General features: G+C 44.9%; 2 protein-coding genes across 6 annotated transcripts in view; one reads left to right on the top strand and one right to left on the bottom strand.

The window, feature by feature from the left end:
• Nucleotides 1-7,965, top strand: part of pmepa1 (prostate transmembrane protein, androgen induced 1) — a 27,170-nt gene extending 19,205 nt beyond the window's left edge. Inside the window, exons 2-6 of one of the 2 annotated variants that reach the window (XM_035631919.2) lie at nt 1-247; nt 2,807-2,961; nt 5,005-5,058; nt 5,159-5,520; nt 5,726-7,965. The exon at nt 1-247 is cut by the window's left edge and continues 46 nt beyond it. In XM_035631919.2, the coding sequence (XP_035487812.1) occupies nt 202-247; nt 2,807-2,961; nt 5,005-5,058; nt 5,159-5,520; nt 5,726-6,041 (933 nt within the window). In that variant the 5' untranslated portion in view covers nt 1-201 and the 3' untranslated portion in view covers nt 6,042-7,965. The remainder of the gene's footprint in view (nt 248-2,806; nt 2,962-5,004; nt 5,059-5,158; nt 5,521-5,725) is intronic. The other variant, XM_035631918.2, reaches the window with a different exon arrangement.
• A 5,744-nt stretch (nt 7,966-13,709) lies between these two features.
• Nucleotides 13,710-20,155, bottom strand: LOC118309589 (cilia- and flagella-associated protein 91-like). Of its 4 annotated transcripts, XM_035631907.2 has the most exons (16): nt 19,606-20,155; nt 19,462-19,523; nt 17,855-17,991; nt 17,668-17,730; nt 17,330-17,541; nt 17,062-17,239; nt 16,676-16,833; nt 16,402-16,566; nt 16,144-16,283; nt 15,953-16,060; nt 15,794-15,865; nt 15,556-15,702; nt 15,254-15,475; nt 14,992-15,140; nt 14,820-14,911; nt 13,710-14,744 (listed from the first exon to the last, which is right to left on the bottom strand). In XM_035631907.2, the coding sequence occupies exons 1-16, from the start codon at nt 19,691-19,693 to the stop codon at nt 14,602-14,604; spliced, it is 2,136 nt and encodes a 711-aa protein (XP_035487800.2). In that variant the 5' UTR covers nt 19,694-20,155; the 3' UTR covers nt 13,710-14,601. The 4 variants fall into 4 exon arrangements, with proteins under 4 accessions (XP_035487800.2, XP_047188719.1, XP_047188720.1 ...); XM_047332763.1 differs by lacking the exon at nt 19,462-19,523; XM_047332764.1 differs by lacking the exons at nt 19,462-19,523; nt 19,606-20,155 and adding an exon at nt 18,084-19,257.
• Nucleotides 20,156-20,267: the final 112 nt, after the last annotated feature.

Genomic DNA, 20,267 nt, shown 5'->3' with positions numbered 1-20,267 from the left:
GCTCAGAGTGTGTGTGTCGCCCGGTGAGGACACACACACGCACCCGGTGTCGGAGCATCCGCCCGTCGGACATGTAGTCTGCAATTCCTCTGCAGCGGAGGACGTTGTATCCGGGTTTTTTTGGTTTCATTTTCATATAACTCACGTCTCTGGAAATACCTTCATCGTCATATAATCCGCGGAGTGTCAACGTCAGGGACGATGCAGCCGCACAACCACGGCGACTGCGTCCGGACTCAACTGTGCGGTGAGTTGGTCGCCTGCGAAGAAGAAAAATGTCCGAGCTCACGAGTTCTTTCCGCCTCTCGGTTTGTTGAAGAAGTTTACAGCGACGGACGGAAGAGACTCGCTGCTTCTGTCTGTTTCACACGACGGGGCGGTTCGAGTCGCAGCTTCAGTCTGCGTCGGTGTTTCCTGTGTATTTATTGTTAATGTTTGAAAATGAGATGCTTCCTCTCAGGGGGTTTATTTGAACTCTGCGTTGTGTTTGATTCGACGACCGTGAAGTCGTCGTGTGCTGGTAACGCGTTGATGAAAGCTCATTGGTTCCTACGGTCGATGTGCAGACGTCGGTGCGTCACCAGGAGAAGTCTCTGCTGTCGGAAATGTTCAAAAGTTCTTATGAAATGGATCTTGGATCATGTTCTGTTGTCAGCAGCGGTGGATATAACGTGTCATAGCTGGGGGGGACATATATATTTGTATGTGTGTGTGTGTTCATATATACACACACACACACATACATATATATATATATATATATATATATATGTGTTTGTGTGAGTGTGTATTTCGAATGTACTTGTGTGAGAGTATATACATATATATATATATATATGTATATATATATATGTTTGTGTGAGTGTGTATTTCGAATGTACTTGTGTGAGAGTATATACATATATATATATATATGTATATATATATATATATATATATGTATATATAAATATGCTTGTATGAGTGTGTATTTCGAATGTACTTGTGTGAGAGTATATACATATATATATATATGTATATATATATGTATATATATATGTATATATATATATATATGTTTGTGTGAGTGTGTATTTCGAATGTACTTGTGTGAGAGTATATACATAAATATATATGTATTTATATATTGTGTTTTATTATATCACAATACTGCCATGAAACTGGATCTCAGGTGGATTATGATCTTTCTGGACTGTTTGTTGTGGTTGTGTTGATTGTGTGATGATTTTATTTCTCCTGCGACTTACAGGATCATATATTTTACAGTGTTATTGATGGTACGTGTTCATGTGGTTCATTTTATAATCGTTAACAGTTCAGGTTCACCAGGTTATGAGACAATGACTGTGTGTGTGTGTGTGTGTGTGTGTGTGTGTGTGTGTGTGTGTGTGTGTCTGCTGGCTACTTCATGCTCCTGTGTCTGACCTGGCCCTGACCTCTGTCTGATCACTGTGAAAAGAAAGTGTGAGAAAAATGCGGTGTGTGTGTGTGTGTGTGTGTGTGTGTGTGTGTGTGTGTGTGTGTGTGTGTGTGTGTGTGTGTGTGTGTGTGTGTGTGTGTGTGTGTGTGTGTGTGTGTGTACAGGGGGGTTCAAGCAGACTGTCTCTAAACAAAGCTTCCCCTGTCTGTCTGCCTGGTCTAGTCTGGCTCTGGTGTGTGTGTGTGTGTGTGTGTGTGTGTGTGTGAGTGTGTGTGTGTGTGTGTGTGTGTGTGAGTGTGTGTGTCAGACACACTGACCTTTGAGAAGTGGATCTGTCTGGACTCTGTCTGAAAACCTTTTCTCTCTCTCACAACAGAAAAATACAAATATTTAATTTAATTTGTAGATAAAAAAAACCCAATAGATTTAGAATAATCACTAGTTATCAACAAATAATTTACTACTCTCATATTTGTGTATTATTTTACAGCCACACAAGTAATGTAATGTAAAGTAAAGTAATCTAATGTAAAGTAAGGTTATTTAAAGTAAAGTTATGGTATTTAAAGTAAAGTAATGTAGAGTAAAGTAATCTTATTTAAGTAAAGTAAAGAAAAGAATGTAAAGTAAAGTAATCTTATTTAAAGTAAAGTAATATGAAGTAAAGTAAAGTAATACAAAGTAATTTAAAGTAAAGTAAAGTAATGTAGAGTAAAGTAAAGTAAAGTAATATAAAGTAATTTAAAGTAATTTAAAGTAAAGTAAAGTAAAGTAATCTTATTTAAAGTAAAGTAATATAAAGTAAAGTAAAGTAAAGTAAAGTAAAGTAATACAAAGTAATTTAAAGTAAAGTAAAGTAATACAAAGTAATTTAAAGTAATTTAAAATAAAGTAAAGTAAAGTAATGTAGAGTAAAGTAAAGTAAAGTAATACAAAGTAATTTAAAGTAAAGTAAAGTAATGTAGAGTAAAGTAAAGTAAAGTAATATAAAGTAAAGTAAAGTAAAGTAATAAAAAGTAATTTAAAGTAATTTAAAGTAAAGTAAAGTAAAGTAATCTTATTTAAAGTAAAGTAATATAAAGTAAAGTAAAGTAAAGTAATATAAAGTAAAGTAAAGTAAAGTAATAAAAAGTAATTTAAAGTAAAGTAAAGTAAAGTAATCTTATTTAAAGTAAAGTAATATAAAGTAAAGTAAAGTAAAGTAAAGTAATACAAAGTAATTTAAAGTAAAGTAAAGTAATACAAAGTAATTTAAAGTAATTTAAAGTAAAGTAAAGTAATGTAGAGTAAAGTAAAGTAAAGTAATACAAAGTAATTTAAAGTAAAGTAATGTAGAGTGAAGTGTGACGGGGGAGTTGACCTCGTCGTCGTCTCTTGTGTTCGCAGCCCAGCTGGAGTTCGTCCAGATCCTGGTGATCGTGGTGGTGATGATGGTGATGGTGGTCGTCATCACCTGTCTGCTGAACCACTACCGCCTATCAGCTCGCTCGCTCCTCTCCAGACACGCCCCCACGCACAGGAGACACCTGCCGCTGGCCAACGTGAGTCCAACGCCGTGCGATGGGTCCACACTGTTGTCACGTACAGAAATATGATCACAGCTTTTCTTTTCTATATGGAAATTATTACAACTTCTAATATTTTATTTCCTGTAACAATGTGTATGATGTTTATCGTTTTACATCGACTGTTTTATATCAGATATGAAAAGATTCAAAGGTTTGTTTCCATCTTTTTCATCACAGAGACACTGTTCAGCTCTTCAGCTCCTCTCACATAAATAATATTAATAAAACTTTCTGCTGAATTTATTTTGGGTCAAGTCAAGTGAGGCTGCAACTCTTTTTAAAACATCACGTGTTCCATTAAATGTAAAGTCAAATAGAACCTGAATTAAAACTAAATCCGGTTTGATTCATCTCAGGTGGTGTAACTGTAACTGTAACTGTAGATGATTTGTTAACAAACAAATCAAAGCTTCTGATGGTCAGAGGAGAAATAGTTTGAATAGAGCAGATATTAACTCTGTCACACTACGACAAATCAGCATCTTTAAACATGCGGAGAACATGAAATATATATTTATCAAGTACAGTTAGTTCCTTGATGAATGAAAACATTACATTCACACAAATAAAATATATATACGAACAAAGGAAAATGACTGTAACAAAAACAACCATGCTGGCGTCGTTTGTGTTATTACAGTTATTTATTCATCTTTATCCGCTGGTTCGGTCTCAGTGTCGACTGATGCTCCGGTTGCTGGAGGAGCGACAGCGTGAAATCACAGTGATCAGACAACGGCTGCAGGCTCATGTGAACACACTGACTCCATTCTGCAGCCGCTCGTGACACACACACACACACACACACACACACACACGGTCCCCACAATGTCAGACACACCTAAACCACACACACAAACACACACACACACAAACTGCTGCTAGTGTGTGTGTGTGTGTGTGTGGCTCCAGTCTACAAATTAGATATGAGTAAAGGATGAGGCATACATGGGCGTGCGCACACACACACACACACACACACGGCTCGTGATAAGCTCGGCGGACTCACCGTGTCCTAGTTCATGTGGATTAGCAGAGAGACAAACTGACACACGTACAGTCGGGATGACGAGAACAAAAAAGAAATGTTCCTCTCAAACGTTTCTGTGGAAGACGTGCGTTCGTCATGACGTCCGATATCCTCCTGGTGTCTTTAATCTGGGGAGGAAATCAGGCCGAGTTTATTACTCTGCGTAATCTCTAGTCTGTATGAGATTCATGTGGACTGATGGAAAACTGGTGCGAGCCCGACACAGTTATCGATTAGATGAAACTTCATTTATATGAAAACAGAGAGAGGAACTGTCTGTCCTCAGCTTCCTTGATCTCTCAGTGGAGCCCCCTAGTGGACAAAGACAACTGCGGTCACCACCCAGTTGTGTGCAGAATTATGATATTGTTTCTAGTTTGAGGAGTTTTTCAAGACATGTGCTCGAAGGAAAGAGACTGAGCTGCACAAGCTTCTTCATCAGCACAGACAAAAAAAGAGAACGTAAAAAAGTAGAGGAAATTATCAGTGTATGCTAATATCATCAATTTGGACTTGGCCCTGAAATATCGTTCACACACACACACACACACACACACACACTTTCTCTTTCTATCAGTTTTATTTAAATCAGCTACAGTGACGTGAAAATATTCAGAGTTTGTTACAAAAGTGGATGAAAATAATATTAAAATTACATTTTCCATCCTTGTTTAAAAAAAAAGGATTTGAATCAAAATGACTTCATTTGTACAGTACATTTCTTACACCAAGGTGATTTAAAGTGCTTCACAGAACAATGAAATAAAACAGTAAAGGAATAACAATATTCAAATAAGTTGCGAAAAGAAAATATGGCCATGATTAAAATAGAAGAAAAATATCTGTATAGACAAAATAAGGACAGTGAAAATCATAGTAAATGTAAATGTTTTATTAATAATAATAATGATATATTGGATTTATAAAGCGCTTTTCAAGTACCCAAAGCCTTCAATTGCTAATAGATGAACTCCCCCCCCCACCAGGAGGCAGGTCTGTGGTCGTCGGAGGGCACAGGGACCAACGGGGGTCTGAATGAGGTGAGTTCTGTTTTTCGGACACGATGTGACGGAGCAGAAGTTTGTAACAACTCGTACGTTGTGTGACACTGACTCGATGTCCTTGGTCACGCGGCACCAGGTGTACAACCCTCGCCCTCCGGACCGGGGGCTCCACTCGTCCTACCTCCAGCGGGAGCCTCAGCACGCCGGCCTGCCCCAGGCGCAGCCCCCCCTCCAGTCCCAGCGCTTCAAGCACACGTACGCTCCGAGTCGCTTCCAGCCGACGTACCCCTACCTGCCCCAGAGCCTCATCGACCTCCCCCCCACCATCTCCCTCTCGGACGGGGAGGAGCCGCCGCCCTACCAGGGCCCCTGCACCCTGCAGCTCCGAGACCCGGAGCAGCAGATGGAGCTGAACCGCGAGTCGGTCCGAGCGCCGCCCAACCGGACGGTGTTCGACTCCCACCCCCTCGACCCGTCCAACTCCAGCCTGCAGGCCAGGTAACGACGCGGCGTCGGTCCCACACGTTCACAGACTCACCTGCCAAATAAAATCACACTCTTCTACAGGAAGACGTTCATCTGAATGATCCTGATCTGGTTGTTTGTGCAGTTGTCACTTGTTTGGATCCTCAGATAATTATGACATATTAAATATAAAGTCTACAGTCCTGCTTATCCTCCATCTTTGCTGTTCTGCTCCCAGTCTGCAGGCTCCGCCTCCCAGCGTCCACTCGGGCGTCAGTGTGCTGGAGGCCCAGGAGGCCTCGTCCCGGCAGCAGAAGCCGGGCTCCGGACTGGAGGGCGCCCCCCCGGCCTACAGCGAGGTGATCGGACACTACTACCATCCCACATCCCTGAATTCCGGCCACAGCCATCGGACCGTTCCGTCCGCTCCGGCACCGCCCCCGTCCTCGCTCATACAGGGTCTGATCCGACCTCCGCCTCAGCAGCAGGGAAGTGTGGACAACAGGAATGCGAGGAACACAAAGGAGAAATCCCAGAAGCCCCAGCAGGTGTGACAGTGCTGCCTCCTCTTCCCTAGCCCCGCGGGAAACCCAGGATTATGCCTCGCCACTTTGGAAAAAAACGCTCAGTAGCCAACAAGGAGCGATCGGCTCGACGGCAGAATCCACTCTGGAGGGTTTGAGGGCCGGTGCGTCGCGGCTGACACGCTGACCCTCATCGCGGGGCGGGGCTAGGACGGCGAGGCAGCAGCGGCTTCTCGTTGGCTAAGAACATCTGGAAGCAGAGCACAGTCGCAGGGGAACATCTGCTACTTCCTGTTCCACCGCTTCCTGTGCACTTCAGATGAACCGGTGATGATGATGTCAGAGACGGAGGTCTCTCCCATCAGACTCAACTCGCCTTCACACGTTATAAATATTTACTTGTTCCGTTTGTTCCCCGTAGAACTCTTTCCGTTTGTTCGTCTGTTTGTCCGTCTGTTTCGCGCCCGCAAGATTATTCCTGTTCTGGCACACGGTGAAATGTGGCGGTTTCCTTGGTTCTTCCAGGGTTTTTTTTTCTGGTGATAATCCGCCTTCGCTGCTCTGACTCCAGTGAATCTGTTGGCCACTGCACAGCTCAGCGTCGGCAGCGGCTCCTGCACCAGGTTGAGCTGCATCACTGAGTATGTGAAGCAGAGCGAGTTTAGATGTCGTCAGCGTTGACCTTGAACCAGTTCACCGGCTGTAGCACAGTGCTAACACGTCCTCAAGCTAAACTCTCTGCCTTATATCGACCAGCTGATGCAGGAGCCGGAATCTGTTTGAGCGTTTGTTTTAATGTTTTCTGAAGAAGGTTTGCACAAAGTTCACGACTGTTGAACCCCAGAGAGAGAGAAGAAGAAGCAGTCTGCAATATGATGAGAGGGACGAGAGAAGGTCGGGGTTATTTTTTCTAAACTAGGTGGATTCTTATCAGTGAAGTTTGTTTCTACATGTTGTCCAGCTTCAGAAGAAGAGACGAACATCTGTAATCTGTCGGGTGCCAACGTTCACCTCGAACACTCTGCTACGTACATGTTGGAATGTGTATATATATATATATATACACACATGTTTGCAAACCAAGAGCGAACTTAAAAAGCACGAATTTAGAGTTATTTATATAATTGCTGAAAAGAATTGCACTATTTTGTAGTAATACGCAGATTGAACGTGCGAGGGAGACTTTTATTGTGGAGGAGCTCTGTCCGTTGAACAGGAAGAGGGCGCGTTGAAACCACGGGGACACGCGGGCGGGCGGGCCACATCGGTGCACAGCAGCCGGCGTCACCACAACATATCATGGGGAGATTCTGACTTTGGTCCAACGGACTCGGACCCACCATTAATGTACCATTGATGTATATTCAAACAAAACAATCCCTGGTTTATGCAAATGTCCGAGTCCTGCGAGCCAACCACGAGTCAGCATCCAACCTGTGGGCCCAATCAGACACTCTGCTCGCAGCTCTCTCTCTCATCCCATTGGCCGAATCGTTAGCCCGAATCCCAAAGCCCACCGCAGGCTGTCACCACCTCGACCCATCAAGTCAAGCACATACGAGTTTGCTCATCAGACGTCCGTCCCATCGAACGAACGTCTGAACCAATCAAGAAGATGTGTGATGTCACCGCGAGAAGTAGAGCAGGAACGTAGTCGACGTAGTTCTTAGATTCCTGCTGAGTGTCATTTTTATTTTTGAATGTCAAGAAGTTTTTGTTCTGTGAATGAGAAGAGAGCGAGTAGAGTCAGTGACGCCCCCTTTACTGAGGCAGGAGGCCAGGTCGCCCCCTACAGGCCGGACGTGGGTGATGCGCTGTCTGTGCACTGCTGTGGCCACACACACACACACACACACTCACACACACACACACAGACACACACACACAGACACACACACACACACACACACACTCACACACACACACACACACACACACACACACAGACACACACACACACACACACACACTCACACACACACACACAGACACACACACACACACACACACTCACACACTCACACACACACACACACACACACACACACACACACACACACACACACACACACACACTCACACACTCACACACACACACACACACACACACACACACACACACACACACACACACACACACACACACACACACACACTCACACACTCGATCCCCGTTGGGCGAGTTTCTCTCCCGCAGGCGTCTCCGAGCACTTTACTGAATGGAACCTTCACATTCTCTACATTCGGTTCTACAACCTTCATTTACACACTCGATGCAAAGACTTGTGCTCCGACACGTGGAGAGCGTCTTTCTGGTGGAAAACGAACCCTCACAACATGTTTTATCAGTCCGGAGGTCCGCACCATCTCCTGGAGGTTGTTCGTTTCATCACTGCACCAACGTTTCTGACGCTTTACTTTGAAAAGACCGTTTATCTACAGAACTCTTCTGTCTGAGATCCATAATCACAGAAGCGGCCGTCAAACAGAGTATTAATCAGGAACGTTACCAGACGTCAACTCTTGGGTATCGAGGTCTGATATCTCGTAACGAGAAGGACTGGAGGTATTTCACGTCTTTGTGCGTCGGACGCAGCACAAGGTCGGGTTGTCGCAAACTAGACACGCCGAAGTGTTGAAAAGTGACACGAGTGTTGGCAGCAACTCGTCCTGTGTCGTCTGCCCGGGAGTGTGGGAATGAAGCTCGTGTGAAAAGCGTTCGTATTGATGTGAAAGGCCGCGCGGGGAGCCAGCGCCCTCTGGTGTCCAGGTCTCTATGCAACAGCGCCCTCCGCAGGCAGCGAACCAAACCGCAGCCGAAACTCCTGAAGGTCGCAAAGGTTCAAAAGATTCCTTTGTCTTATCTTTTCACATCACAGGAGTGTGGACAGTTCACCGGTTCACGAGTCACATACCTCACATGACAACAGACTTATCATTTCAAGCTATTTAAGTATCAAACTCCATATACATATTTTCTTAACCTGTTTCCAAAGTTACGAATCTTTATCCTGATTTCAAAAAGACAAACTCACTTTGTACAACAACGTTAGCATTTGTATATTTCTAGTTATATTCCTTCATGTTAATGTTATTTTTGCTTTTTTAAAATAGTTTCATATCAAAGTCAAACATACGTTTTCTTGGGATGTAAAAAATCAATCAAGCAAAGTAACATTTCGGATTGAGGGGAAGAAAATCGCAACTTCGGAAAACTGATGCTGAATCAATATTTTATTATCCAGATGAGTAGAGGAATCTGTGTCTGTCGAATCAGGAAATTGTTTTCTCTAATCAGAGAATATTATTCAGATTAAAATATAAGAAATATAAACTATAAGAAATGAAACTTTTGAGGATGAAGAACAACAGCAGCAGAAAACTGTGAATCCTGTGGATGAAAAGTTAAGACAAAATTAAATCCAAAGCCATTTCTTACTGATGAACACTTGAAAAAAAAGAAATCTCTTGACCCAAACGAGTGATGATTGAATCAATCAAAGTGGGAATCAAGTCTGGTTCCACCAACTCATTGTCTCATCGTGTGAAGTGGTTTGGTTCCCTGCTGCTGCTGCGGAGGAGGAGGAGGAGGAGGAGGAGGAGGAGGACGGGATCTGATAATGAAACAGTTGAAGAGAAAAATGAACACGTGTGTAGGATCAATCGTTCCCTCAGGGAAACTCACGACACGAAACAAGGGAAGACAGGAGGAGAGGAGGAAACACGAAAACACTTCCATGACATCCACATGTGTGTGTGTGTGTGTGTGTGTGGTGTATGTGTGTGTGTGTATGTGTGTGTGTGTGTGTGTGTGTGTGTGTGTGTATGTGTGTGTGTGTGTGTGTGTGTGGTGTATGTGTGTGTGTGTGTGTGTGTGTGTGTGTGTGTATGTGTGTGTGTGTGTGTGTGTGTGCGTGTGTGTGTGTGTGGTTGACGCCTTTTCCCAAGGCAAAGTAAGTGTGGCTGTTAATGCACAATGACTTGCCCTGGGAAAGACCTCCAGCTGTCTAGACAGAAACCAAACACACACACACACACACACACACACACACACACACACACACACACACACAGTAGACTAAATAAACGAAGAACCAGACCTTCCACACACACAGGTGCACTTTCATTCATCCACATACATTTTGTTCTCTTATTATGGACCACACAAGATAACACACACACACACACACACACACACACACACACCTGCCTCCCCCCCTCCCCCCGTCCAAATAAGCTCTACCTGTCCCATGGATATGCCTGCTGTCCAATGACAGAGCTCCTTCTCACTCCCCCTCGCTGCCATTGGCCGGCTGACCCTCGGTCTCCCTGGCAACGTTCATCGTTTGTTATTGTTGCTATGTGTCGTTACGAGTGTGCCTGCCCGTGTGCGGAGACGGGCCCAATGTGAGTGGCTAGCGTGGGCTGTCAATCATCCCAGGCCACGCCTCCTTACTGTCTCACATGATGATGATGATGATGATGATGATTGGATGATGATGATGAGATTTAGAAAAGTGATGATGAAGATGTTTTTGATAGTGATGCCGCAGAGAGCGTTGCAATACACCTACTATTTGCCTTTTTGATAATATTAGTCATATTTTAACGTAGTGTTGCTAAATGTACGTTTTTTTTAATCGTTGTTTTTATTGTTGTTTATTCACTTGAGAACTGAAGAAAGGTCCTTTTATTATCAATCCATTTGTAAAACCAACTTTGAGAGTAAAACTACCTACGACACACAAACAGGAGCGGATCACAGGGCGGGGACGTGTAACCACCAGAGCGTGTGTGAACAGTGCGAGTCACGGTAACCCACGGTAACCCAGTCGGCCACACCCCCGATCCTCGCCCGACCCACGTGTTCCGTCCGCTGTCCGGGTTCAACAACGAAATATTACACAAAAAAAATACCGCCACGTGGTCGTGACCATTAAACAAACGGAAGCACATTCATGCCAGAAAGAGAAAAAAAACTGACTCACTGAGATTAAAAAGGTTTAAATTCAGAGGAATTTAAACCTTTTTCAAGGTCCAGACAGTTTCGATCTTAATCTAAAAACGTGGACAAAAATCCGGAGCTTGCTCAGAAAATAATGACAATAGAAACGTCTACATTTGAATCTCAACAGCTCCCTCTGCTGAGGAAGATCGTGTAATGCAGCCGAAAGTATGACACGCTCATAGAAAATCTTTTCAGTGTGACATCACCGACTCGCCACGAGCGGGTCTTGTTGTCTTTAATCATTCAAACTTCATTTCCCTTTTCGTGGCATGAGTGGACTTCCATCACTTTCAAATGAACCCGATGCAGCGGAGGTTCTTCTTCTTCTGCTGCGTTCCAACGATGTCGAGAAGTCATGAATGTCCAGTTGTTGTTCCAATAGTTTAAGAAAATCTTAAAGAAAAAAAGATGAGCAACCTTCAAGGATTCATTTTGACCTCTGACGCCGTCGGCAACGCGACATGAGAACCAGCGTCTCATCACCGGAGCCGTCATGGCCGCCACGAAAGGGACCAAGTGTCTGTTTGATCCGTCCGCAGCCTCGTGAAAGACGTTTCCAAAGAAGGAATCAGCCCAAACTTAACTCCTGTAGAGACAAGTTCACCTGACTTGAACGTCTGTTTCCCTCCAACATTTTGCCCTTTTCCAGCTTGTGTACTCAAGTATTTCCGGTACATACGAGTACTTGTTTGACAGAAGAGAAAATGGACAAAGGTAGAATATCATTCTGCACCGTCGTCTTCTTTTCTCTCCGACAATGTAGAAGAAAACATACGCGAACACTCTTTTTCATTCTCTTCTTTGCAGTTTGTGCATATTTAGACTCGGTGACTTCACGAGCCGCCGCCGCTGTAGAAGTCTTCCAGCGTCGTCCACTTGTATCCCGCAGGCATGTTTGGATGTGGGATTGTACCATAGATCCGTCCTCCCTGCGTCTGGTCCAGAGGCGCCAGCGTCGTCCGGCTCAGTCGGGACCAGACGTCAGGAATCTGTTCTCGCAGAGAAGAAGAAAAAAAAGTCACGGATTTCCCCTGAAGTTGAGTTCAGCACCGGGCTCGTGACGGAGGACGGAGGCGGCGAACGCGGTGCTGAACGGTTCAGGGTCTGAGTCCGGCCTGTTCTCTGTCACGCATGACTCGCAGTTATATAGAGGCCTACTTACTCTCGATGGTAATAAACGCTTGTGTGTCGTATTAAAACCCTTTATTTTAATTTATACCGGATGCTCCACGTGTTGCTGGGTTTGTTGTTTTCTTCTCCGTTTGTTACAAACAGAGGACAATGGTTTATCGTTGTTGTCACGGAACAAGGTTTGAATCGGACACATTGCAGTTAGCCTTCGACTTCAAAAAACAAATAAAGTTTTATAAATATGTCCGAGTCTCGTCGTCTGTTGTTCATCTATTTACCTGTTTGTCCTCAAATGTTTGGCTTTGGTATGAATTTTCTTTTTCATTCTGCATCGATACATTTTATTCGTCACGTGGTTTTCTACGGAGACCCGGAAGGAAAAAAACGAGAAACGAACCAAACACAACACCCGTGGGAAAAAGTTTTATTTTGAGATTGGCCTCCAACATAAAAAAATGAAGAAAACAAAAACAATAAACAATAATGATCATGCCGTGGCAGGCAGACAAAAACATTTAAAAAACACATACGAAAATAATTTAAACAAAAAGAACAAATAATGAATTTGTTCAATTGAAATATTCGCAAAGGAGTGGGAAGAAGTGTAACTTCAATATTTATGTATTTAGTTGTCACTTATTCATTCATTATGTTTTCAGTTTGTTTTGGTAGAAGAAGATAAGTCACACTCCACCACTAGGGGGCGTGGTCTTCTCAACGCCAACACATGCAATCAAATAAAAAGAAGAAGACGAGACTGGTTGAGACAGTTCATGTCACTGTTTGTTGAACTGTTTTAATTCTGGTCTTCAACATTTTCAGCAGGTTTCAATCAAAATGTCTCAAAGCAAAACTTCCATGTTACTTCTTGACACTTTCAAGGTTATTTCGTGAAAGGTTCACGTTATTTCGTAAAAAACTTCTTTCTGCTCCTCTGTGATGTAATCTGAATATCTCTGGTGTGGACGAAACATAACATCATGTTGGAGGTTTTGAGAAACGCGATCGACATTTTATCAACCAATTAACTAATTGAAAAAATAGTCGTCAGATTAATCGATGATGAAAATAATCGTCAGATGAATAATAAGGATAATAATCGTCAGCTGCAGCCCTGGTTTTAAAACCAGAGTGAACACACAAAAAGAACAGCCAGAGAAAATCCCATAAATATTCTGAATCAACATTTAGATTTTTAGCCACAATGTCGTAACCGTCACAGGTCGACTCACCAAGAGATAAGAACAGGCCCTTTTCAACTAATTCAATTTATTAAGAACCAGTTACATGAACTGAAACATAACATCATGTAACTGGTTTAAAGAACCAGTTACATGAACTGGTCCTTTAAACAAGACAGTCTGTTAGTTTTTCATTTTCCAGGACATTGGTCATTATCACATCAAATGCAGACAACTTAGTAGAAAAGCATTTAAAGAAAAAAAATGTTCAATTGAACTCAGACAATTGGGCAAAATATAGATTTCGAATGAACCAGGAAACCCACCTTTCCCTTTTAATATGAAAAATATGAAGTATTACATGAGAAATAAAAAATGTTGGCGATGAATTTTTTTCAACCTTTATTTGTGATTATACAAAACAGACAAACGGCGTTTTCAGTAGAATGAGCTGCATGACACGATCGATCAGACATAAACACATCACGCAAATCAAAAGACGAATTACAGAACAAAAGTAGGGCTGTGGACGTTTATATGGACTTAAACAAATCAAGTAGAGATGATAATTTAAGGTCTTTCTTATCTATAGTTGGAGTTTCGTCTTCTTACATTTATTATGTCTAAAGAACTTCCCTAAGAGCAACAAAGCATTCAGAATTAAATCTACTTTTCTGTTCTCAAAACTTCATTGTCTTCTCACACACAATCAGGAAGTAGCTGGGTGATTTTCATGAGTGTTATCAAATCAAATTTCATTATCTTAGATGAACTAGTGCAATCGAGAGGGGTTTTTGTTTTTAATATTATTATTGTACAGTAAAATGATAGCGATGTTGAACCTTGCTACGCTTGGTGCTGTAATGCACCAATTTGTCGTTTTGACAAATGACATCAAGTATATTTTTTGTTGATAATGTTGTTCGTGTGAAAATGATTATTAAAAAACATGTAACTGGTATATTCCGCTGCACCAAAGAAGATTAAACTAAGGTTAGTCAACAATGTCATGTTTAGAGATATCATTTTCATATTGTAATTTTCTACCGAAATTGAAAACCCATCTATACAAGGTCTCCATCACCATGAGGCCATGACGCGTCCTGTCAGCACGAACCACTACGCCACCGTGCAGCCCCACATTAAACATCAAATGTGCAAAAGTACTAATAATCAAAACCCCATGATTATGATCATGAAACATATACTTGAACAATAAATTGACACAGAGCATCTCAGGACATGTTTTATATCTTGAATCCTCCTTCACTCAGTCTGACTGAGGTGCCGCTCTGCTTGGTGGATCATCTCCTGGAGGCGAAGCAGGAGACGAGGGAGGAATCCCACAACGCTCTGCAGAATCATGAATGAGGCTCCGAGCTGCCTGCAAGTGTCTCTGCTGCCTGGAGTGAACTGAGGAGGAGAAAAGACCAGTGAGAGTTTTCTGCCGCTGCAAATTCAGTCATTGGTGATAAAAACCTGACGAACCTCTTCGCCTGACGCGGATCTTCTCCACCTCTGGGATGAGGAAACTGTAGACCAACTCTGACACAATCTCCTCTGACTGAAGATCGTCCCGGCTGCTCACAAACACACACATCATTTGTTTATCATCCTTTGGGTTTGAATTTGCGAATGTGTGAGCGGACTCGTCCGTTACCTTTCGTCCATGGCGTAAACGATGTCGTTAATCTCCTTCGCCCTCTTGCGGATCTCCTCTCTGGCCTGCTGGTCAGCTGTCTGCTCCACCGTCCCCAAGATGACGTCCTCCAGATACAACTCCACCGTCTCCTGGTGTATCTGCACCACCTGTGACACATGCACACACAAGCCAAGCATTAAAATATGGACCGCCCGCACACCTGTACCATTCTTCTACTGTCCTTTCCTTTGCCCGCTCAGAGCAGGAAACATTTACGCACTTGTCTGTAGATCTCTTCCTCTTCTCTGCGTTTGCGCTCCTCCACCTGCCTCCTCCCGCTCTCCTCGGCCTCTCGAAGGCGGCGCTCTCTCTCGGCCAGTAGTGTGAAGGCGTGGATCCTGCGCTCCTCCTGCAGACGGATCAACTCCTTGGACAAGGTGTCGAACAGGCTTTCCAGCTCGACGCCCACCACTCCGGCCCGGGAGGCCTCCTCTTGAGAGGCCTGGGAGAGAGAGAGAGGGACGGGGGGTGATGAGACTGTAACATGTGTAATGTCTGTAGAAACGCTTGTGCGTGTTCCACCTCGTGTCGGTGGTCGTCTCTCTGTTTCTTCAGGGCGATCACGACTCGTCGGTCTGCTCCTTGCAGCTCCTGCTCTTCCCTCTGCAGAGCGTGGACGGTCCTCAGCTCCTGGATTAAGTCCAGGTGGTTTTCCTTGCCCTCAAACATCTGTGCAACAACGGACAGAAAGGAGCACAGATGACCGTACGAGTCACAGACTTGCAGGTGAACACACGTATGTGAGCGCAGATGTCCAGACCTCGCACTGGACGCTTCTTCCTCTCAGCAGTCTCTGCAGGTGGATGACTGCGAGCTCCATCTCCTCGTCCCCCTGACGAAGGACATACATGAATCAACTAACACCATCACGCAGGAGGAACAAGGTGAGTGTCGGTGCGACTCGGACACGTTGGCTGACCTCCAGCGGCTCCTCCACTCGGGGAGTGACGAAACGAGGAACAGGCCGCTGCTTCCTGGCAAGGTAACGCAAGTACGCCTCCTCTTTCTCCTTCTTCTTCCTCAGGGCCTGTGGAGCCACAGCTGCTCAGTCAGCTGCACTGTATCTACAACTTCAGTCATGTTCTTAATGGGTGCGATTTTGTCCTTTACCTCGTATTTCTCCAACCGTTGTAGCACTCTGCTCGCAGGGGGCTGGATTCTCTCCTTGATGATGTTGTCTTTAGGTTTGGGTCTGTTCATTCTTGGCTTGCGGACTGAGGCAGAGAGACCTGCCTCTAGTTCTGACAAGCCTATGATTGACAGAAAGTTCAAATCCATCTCAATAAAAGGGATGCTGCTGTCGCTGGTGTGTTATTATGTAAAGTACACGCTCAGGTCTCTTTGTCCTGAAGTGTTTGAGGTACAGACCTTCGTATGTTTCTAAGTACTTGGTTGTTAAGTCGTTGCTGCGAACGCTCCTGGCGAACACGCCCCTGCAGCTCCGAGGGGCAAACGTTGGAGAGTCTTTGGCGAAACCACGTTGCTTCAACGTCGCCTCCATGTTTCTTCTCTCAGCTTCCAGTTTTCTCACAGCTACACACAAAACAACAATAGGAAAAGAGACATCGAATGAAACAAATGAATTGAATGAGACATTTACAAGTATGATATCATGATGCAGCAGAGGCAGCGGTCGTCTTACACCTGATGTAGTCTTTGTGGATCTTGTGTAGCTTGGTCTCTCGGTCCGTCTGATGCTTAGAATATATATGGTCCAGTCTCTCGTCTGTGACTTGTTCCTGGGCCTCGTCTCTCTGCCTCAGCAGATCCGTCAGCAAAGCCAGACGGGCGTCTTGTAACCTGGCCACGCCCACAGAAACAGGTAGAGACATTGGGAACATGAAGGGGCAGGAAGGGTTCACCGGGATTCCTTCACAAGCTAAGTACTTGATATGTCCAGCATATTCTTCAAACCCCCTCCTCAGAAAGTTTCCACTTGACTCTAGCTTCAGATGACTAATCTTTTGTGTTACCACTAGGGGGCAGTGCCTGAAGCCTGTTTTCTCTGTAAAGACCAGCACCGCTCACTTCTGGATCTGTCCGTCTCTGTACGCCCACTCTTCGGCCTCCATCTCCTCCATCATTCGCCACCTCTTGTGCCGCTGACTCGGGTCATCGAGCGGAGGAAGACTGGCCTCCCAAGATCGTTTGGCTCGCGCCCGCTCTATCATCTCCACCTCTGCCAGGCCTCCGGGTAGACCTCGACCTGAGGGCAGGCGAGATCTCAGGGTTCAGATGCAGGTGCAGAGGGTTTCACTAAGTCATTGTACAGAAAAGTCTACAAGTCATTTTGTACCCAAAGTCAAAGGTGCCAGCAGCAGGAGCTCAGGCGGAGTCGTCCCAGGTCGAAGCACGTACTCGGGGCTGTATGGGTCCGTCTGTGTTTCACTCTCCCTGTAGTCCGTCTGGACCCCCACACTGAGGTGTGTGGGCTGTAGGCCCGCATTCTGTCCAGCAGCGGTCACAAAGTCTTCTCTGGGAAGCTGCTGTGCACAGGAAGTCAGAGGGCTGAAGGAAACCCAACAGAAAACACCAGGTCAGACACTCGGTTGGTGATTACAAAGGGAAAATCATAAGGCCAAAAAAACTGCTGCTCAATGAAACAGCTTCAGGTTGTGGCCGGGCTAATCAAACCCTTGAAAGTATTTCCAGCGATCGACGCCAGTCACTCGGCTCTCCACACCTTCTGGAAGAACCCTGTCGAGAACATAATCAAGTACAGACGCAAATGAATAAATACGCCGAAGGACACGGTTCACATGTGACATGAGGAACTAAGAAGCTGCAATAGACACATGTCGGTATGTTGATGATGTGTTACCCAGCCAGCTGCTGCGCGTGGCCTCGCCAGCGGCGGTCAATAGATGGCGGCACCGGGTCTGTGGCGTCCAGCCGGACAGTGAACCGTGGGTGGTGGGGCAGGTCACTGAACATACACCCAAACTCGGGCACCATCCGCTGTGCGAGGCAAAGAGAATCCCTGTCAGTGTCAGTGTCTATACCCTGTTTTATACCCCGGGTATATCCTGGGGTGGGAGCATTTACACAACCTGGCGTGACCAGCGTAGACCTTGCTCTCCGCTCCACGGTCCCGGCCGAGGACCACGGTTGACCAGGCCTTTTCTTTGTGGGCCCCCGCTCTTTGGAACAATCTCCCTGAGGAGACTTCTGTGACGAGCTCCTCCTGGTCTTTTAAATCCCTCTCACACTCATCATCTGAATGAGCGTTCTCTCAGGAACTGGGGTCTGAATTCACCGTCAACTTTGTGATCGTACAAACTCTTCATCCTGACTCTGATTTGACCATTTCATCAATTTCACAATGTTTCATTAGCTCCGCCCAGGAGGTCATGTGATCCGTTCAGGTTTGTCTTTGATTGACAGGCGGATTACTCGGAGAGTTATGAGCAGATTTTTCATGAACATTTTATGAATGGAAAGGTCTCAGTCAGGGGAACAGCTGGTGGCATTTCGTCAGCGATCAGGATCTGGATCTGGGACATGTAACATGTTACATGTCGACTGACATGTCCACAAATAAAATAACATGTGGGTCAGATGACGACGGTGGAACAGTGTTTTGTGGCGGACGGTCGAGCAGAGCTCTGCTCTCTCTGACTCGTCTTCTCTCCGTTTCTTTTGCTCTTCTCTCATCTCTAACTTCATCATTCTCATATTTCTGCTCTGACGTTGTGATCGTGAAGTGGCTTCTACTTGTTTCTCTGTTGTCGGCCTCCAATCCTTCATTTTCATCTTGTAAAACACCTTGTACATAACATTAACACAATAAACATATGAAATGATATAATATGAATTGTTGTTCTTTCCCTCCATCATCACTTTAACCTCTGACAGTCGTGGAGGAGACACACAGAGATGAGTCTGTTCGTGTTGAACTCAGTTGTACGTGACGGGAAGATTCAGCTTCTTTCAAATGACGTCGTCACCTGGTTGGAAACGAACCCGACTGTTGGTGACGTCATATGTCAGAAACTCTCTTGCGGAAACAAAACTTTTCCCATTGTTCTTGAGTTTATCCAATCTCATTTTATCTCTATTTTATTTCTCTCTTTGTCTTACGGATGTTTTCTTTGGTGTCGTGGAGATAAGACAGAGGGAAGGAAAGTCTTTTATAATAAATCTTTTGTTTCTGCTTGATAAATGTCACATCCACAGATGTGAGTTCAGGGGATCTGTGTTTGAGTATGAAATCTATGAATACTTGGACTCCATCAAATATTCAAAGAACTGTAAAGTATGAAGACAAATATACAAATACTCAACACTTGAGCCCACATGACGGATGTTGGAACGCTTCTCCCTGTAGTTGATATGAATCGGACTGCCTGTTGACAACCCTTGATGGATTCTGTCGATTCCCTGGAATATGAATTGAGCATTATGTATTCAAACCAAACAAACACTCACGACTCGCGCCTCGAGTCCGGACCGGACGTGATCCGCCTCCGACGACAGCGCGTGAACCGGATCTGCAGCGGGAACATTCCCGGGTCACTTCGGGTCAGAATCTAATGAATCAGCCCGACCCCGGTGTCTGGTGACGTCACTCACCGTATAAGTAGTCGTAGAGCCGCTGAGGCCTGAAGAAACGACCCGCGGGTTTGTTCCGAGGAGCCGAGCGACTGATGGAGCCGTCCATCGTCCCGAGACCGCTGTAACCATGGAGACAGGTACACTGAGCCTGAGCCGGAAGTGAACCGCCCGCCGCTCTGAAGTTCAAACAACTATGAACATCTGAACAACCGATGGAATAGTCTTCGGAGGGGGCGGGGCGGGGGGTGTGACGACGAGCAGGCGGGAGGAGCAGCAGCAGGAGGCGGCGTCAGTTCGGTCACAGGTTCGTGTCTCATCGAGTTCCAGGTTTAAAGCAGGAAGAGTTTCTCGATAGTCGCCACCAGAGGGCGCACTTCCGCACTCAACAACCACTCAGGGTGAGGTCCAGTTGTCAAATTGTCTCAGGAAGTTTCCCTAAATCTTGACGTGACCCGGAAGTATTTGATCAGCACCATGATAATGTTCGGATTATCCAAGTGCATAGGAAAGGAGCTTCAATGCTTCCTCTCCTATCTCCTGTTCCTTATTTCATACCAAAATACAAATAAAAACATCTGAACATCTTTCCTACAACTGACCGACTGGTGACCAGGGGTAACACAGTAGTCTTTGGACCGTGGCAGGATCTGGAGAGAACCCACGCAGGAAGGTCCTGGTGG

The sequence above is a fragment of the Scophthalmus maximus genome, chromosome 6, assembly GCF_022379125.1.
Source record: "Scophthalmus maximus strain ysfricsl-2021 chromosome 6, ASM2237912v1, whole genome shotgun sequence".
Lineage (NCBI taxonomy): Eukaryota > Metazoa > Chordata > Actinopteri > Pleuronectiformes > Scophthalmidae > Scophthalmus > Scophthalmus maximus.
The sequence above is the reverse complement of the archived record's forward strand: the minus strand, read 5'-3'. Positions and strand labels throughout refer to the sequence as shown.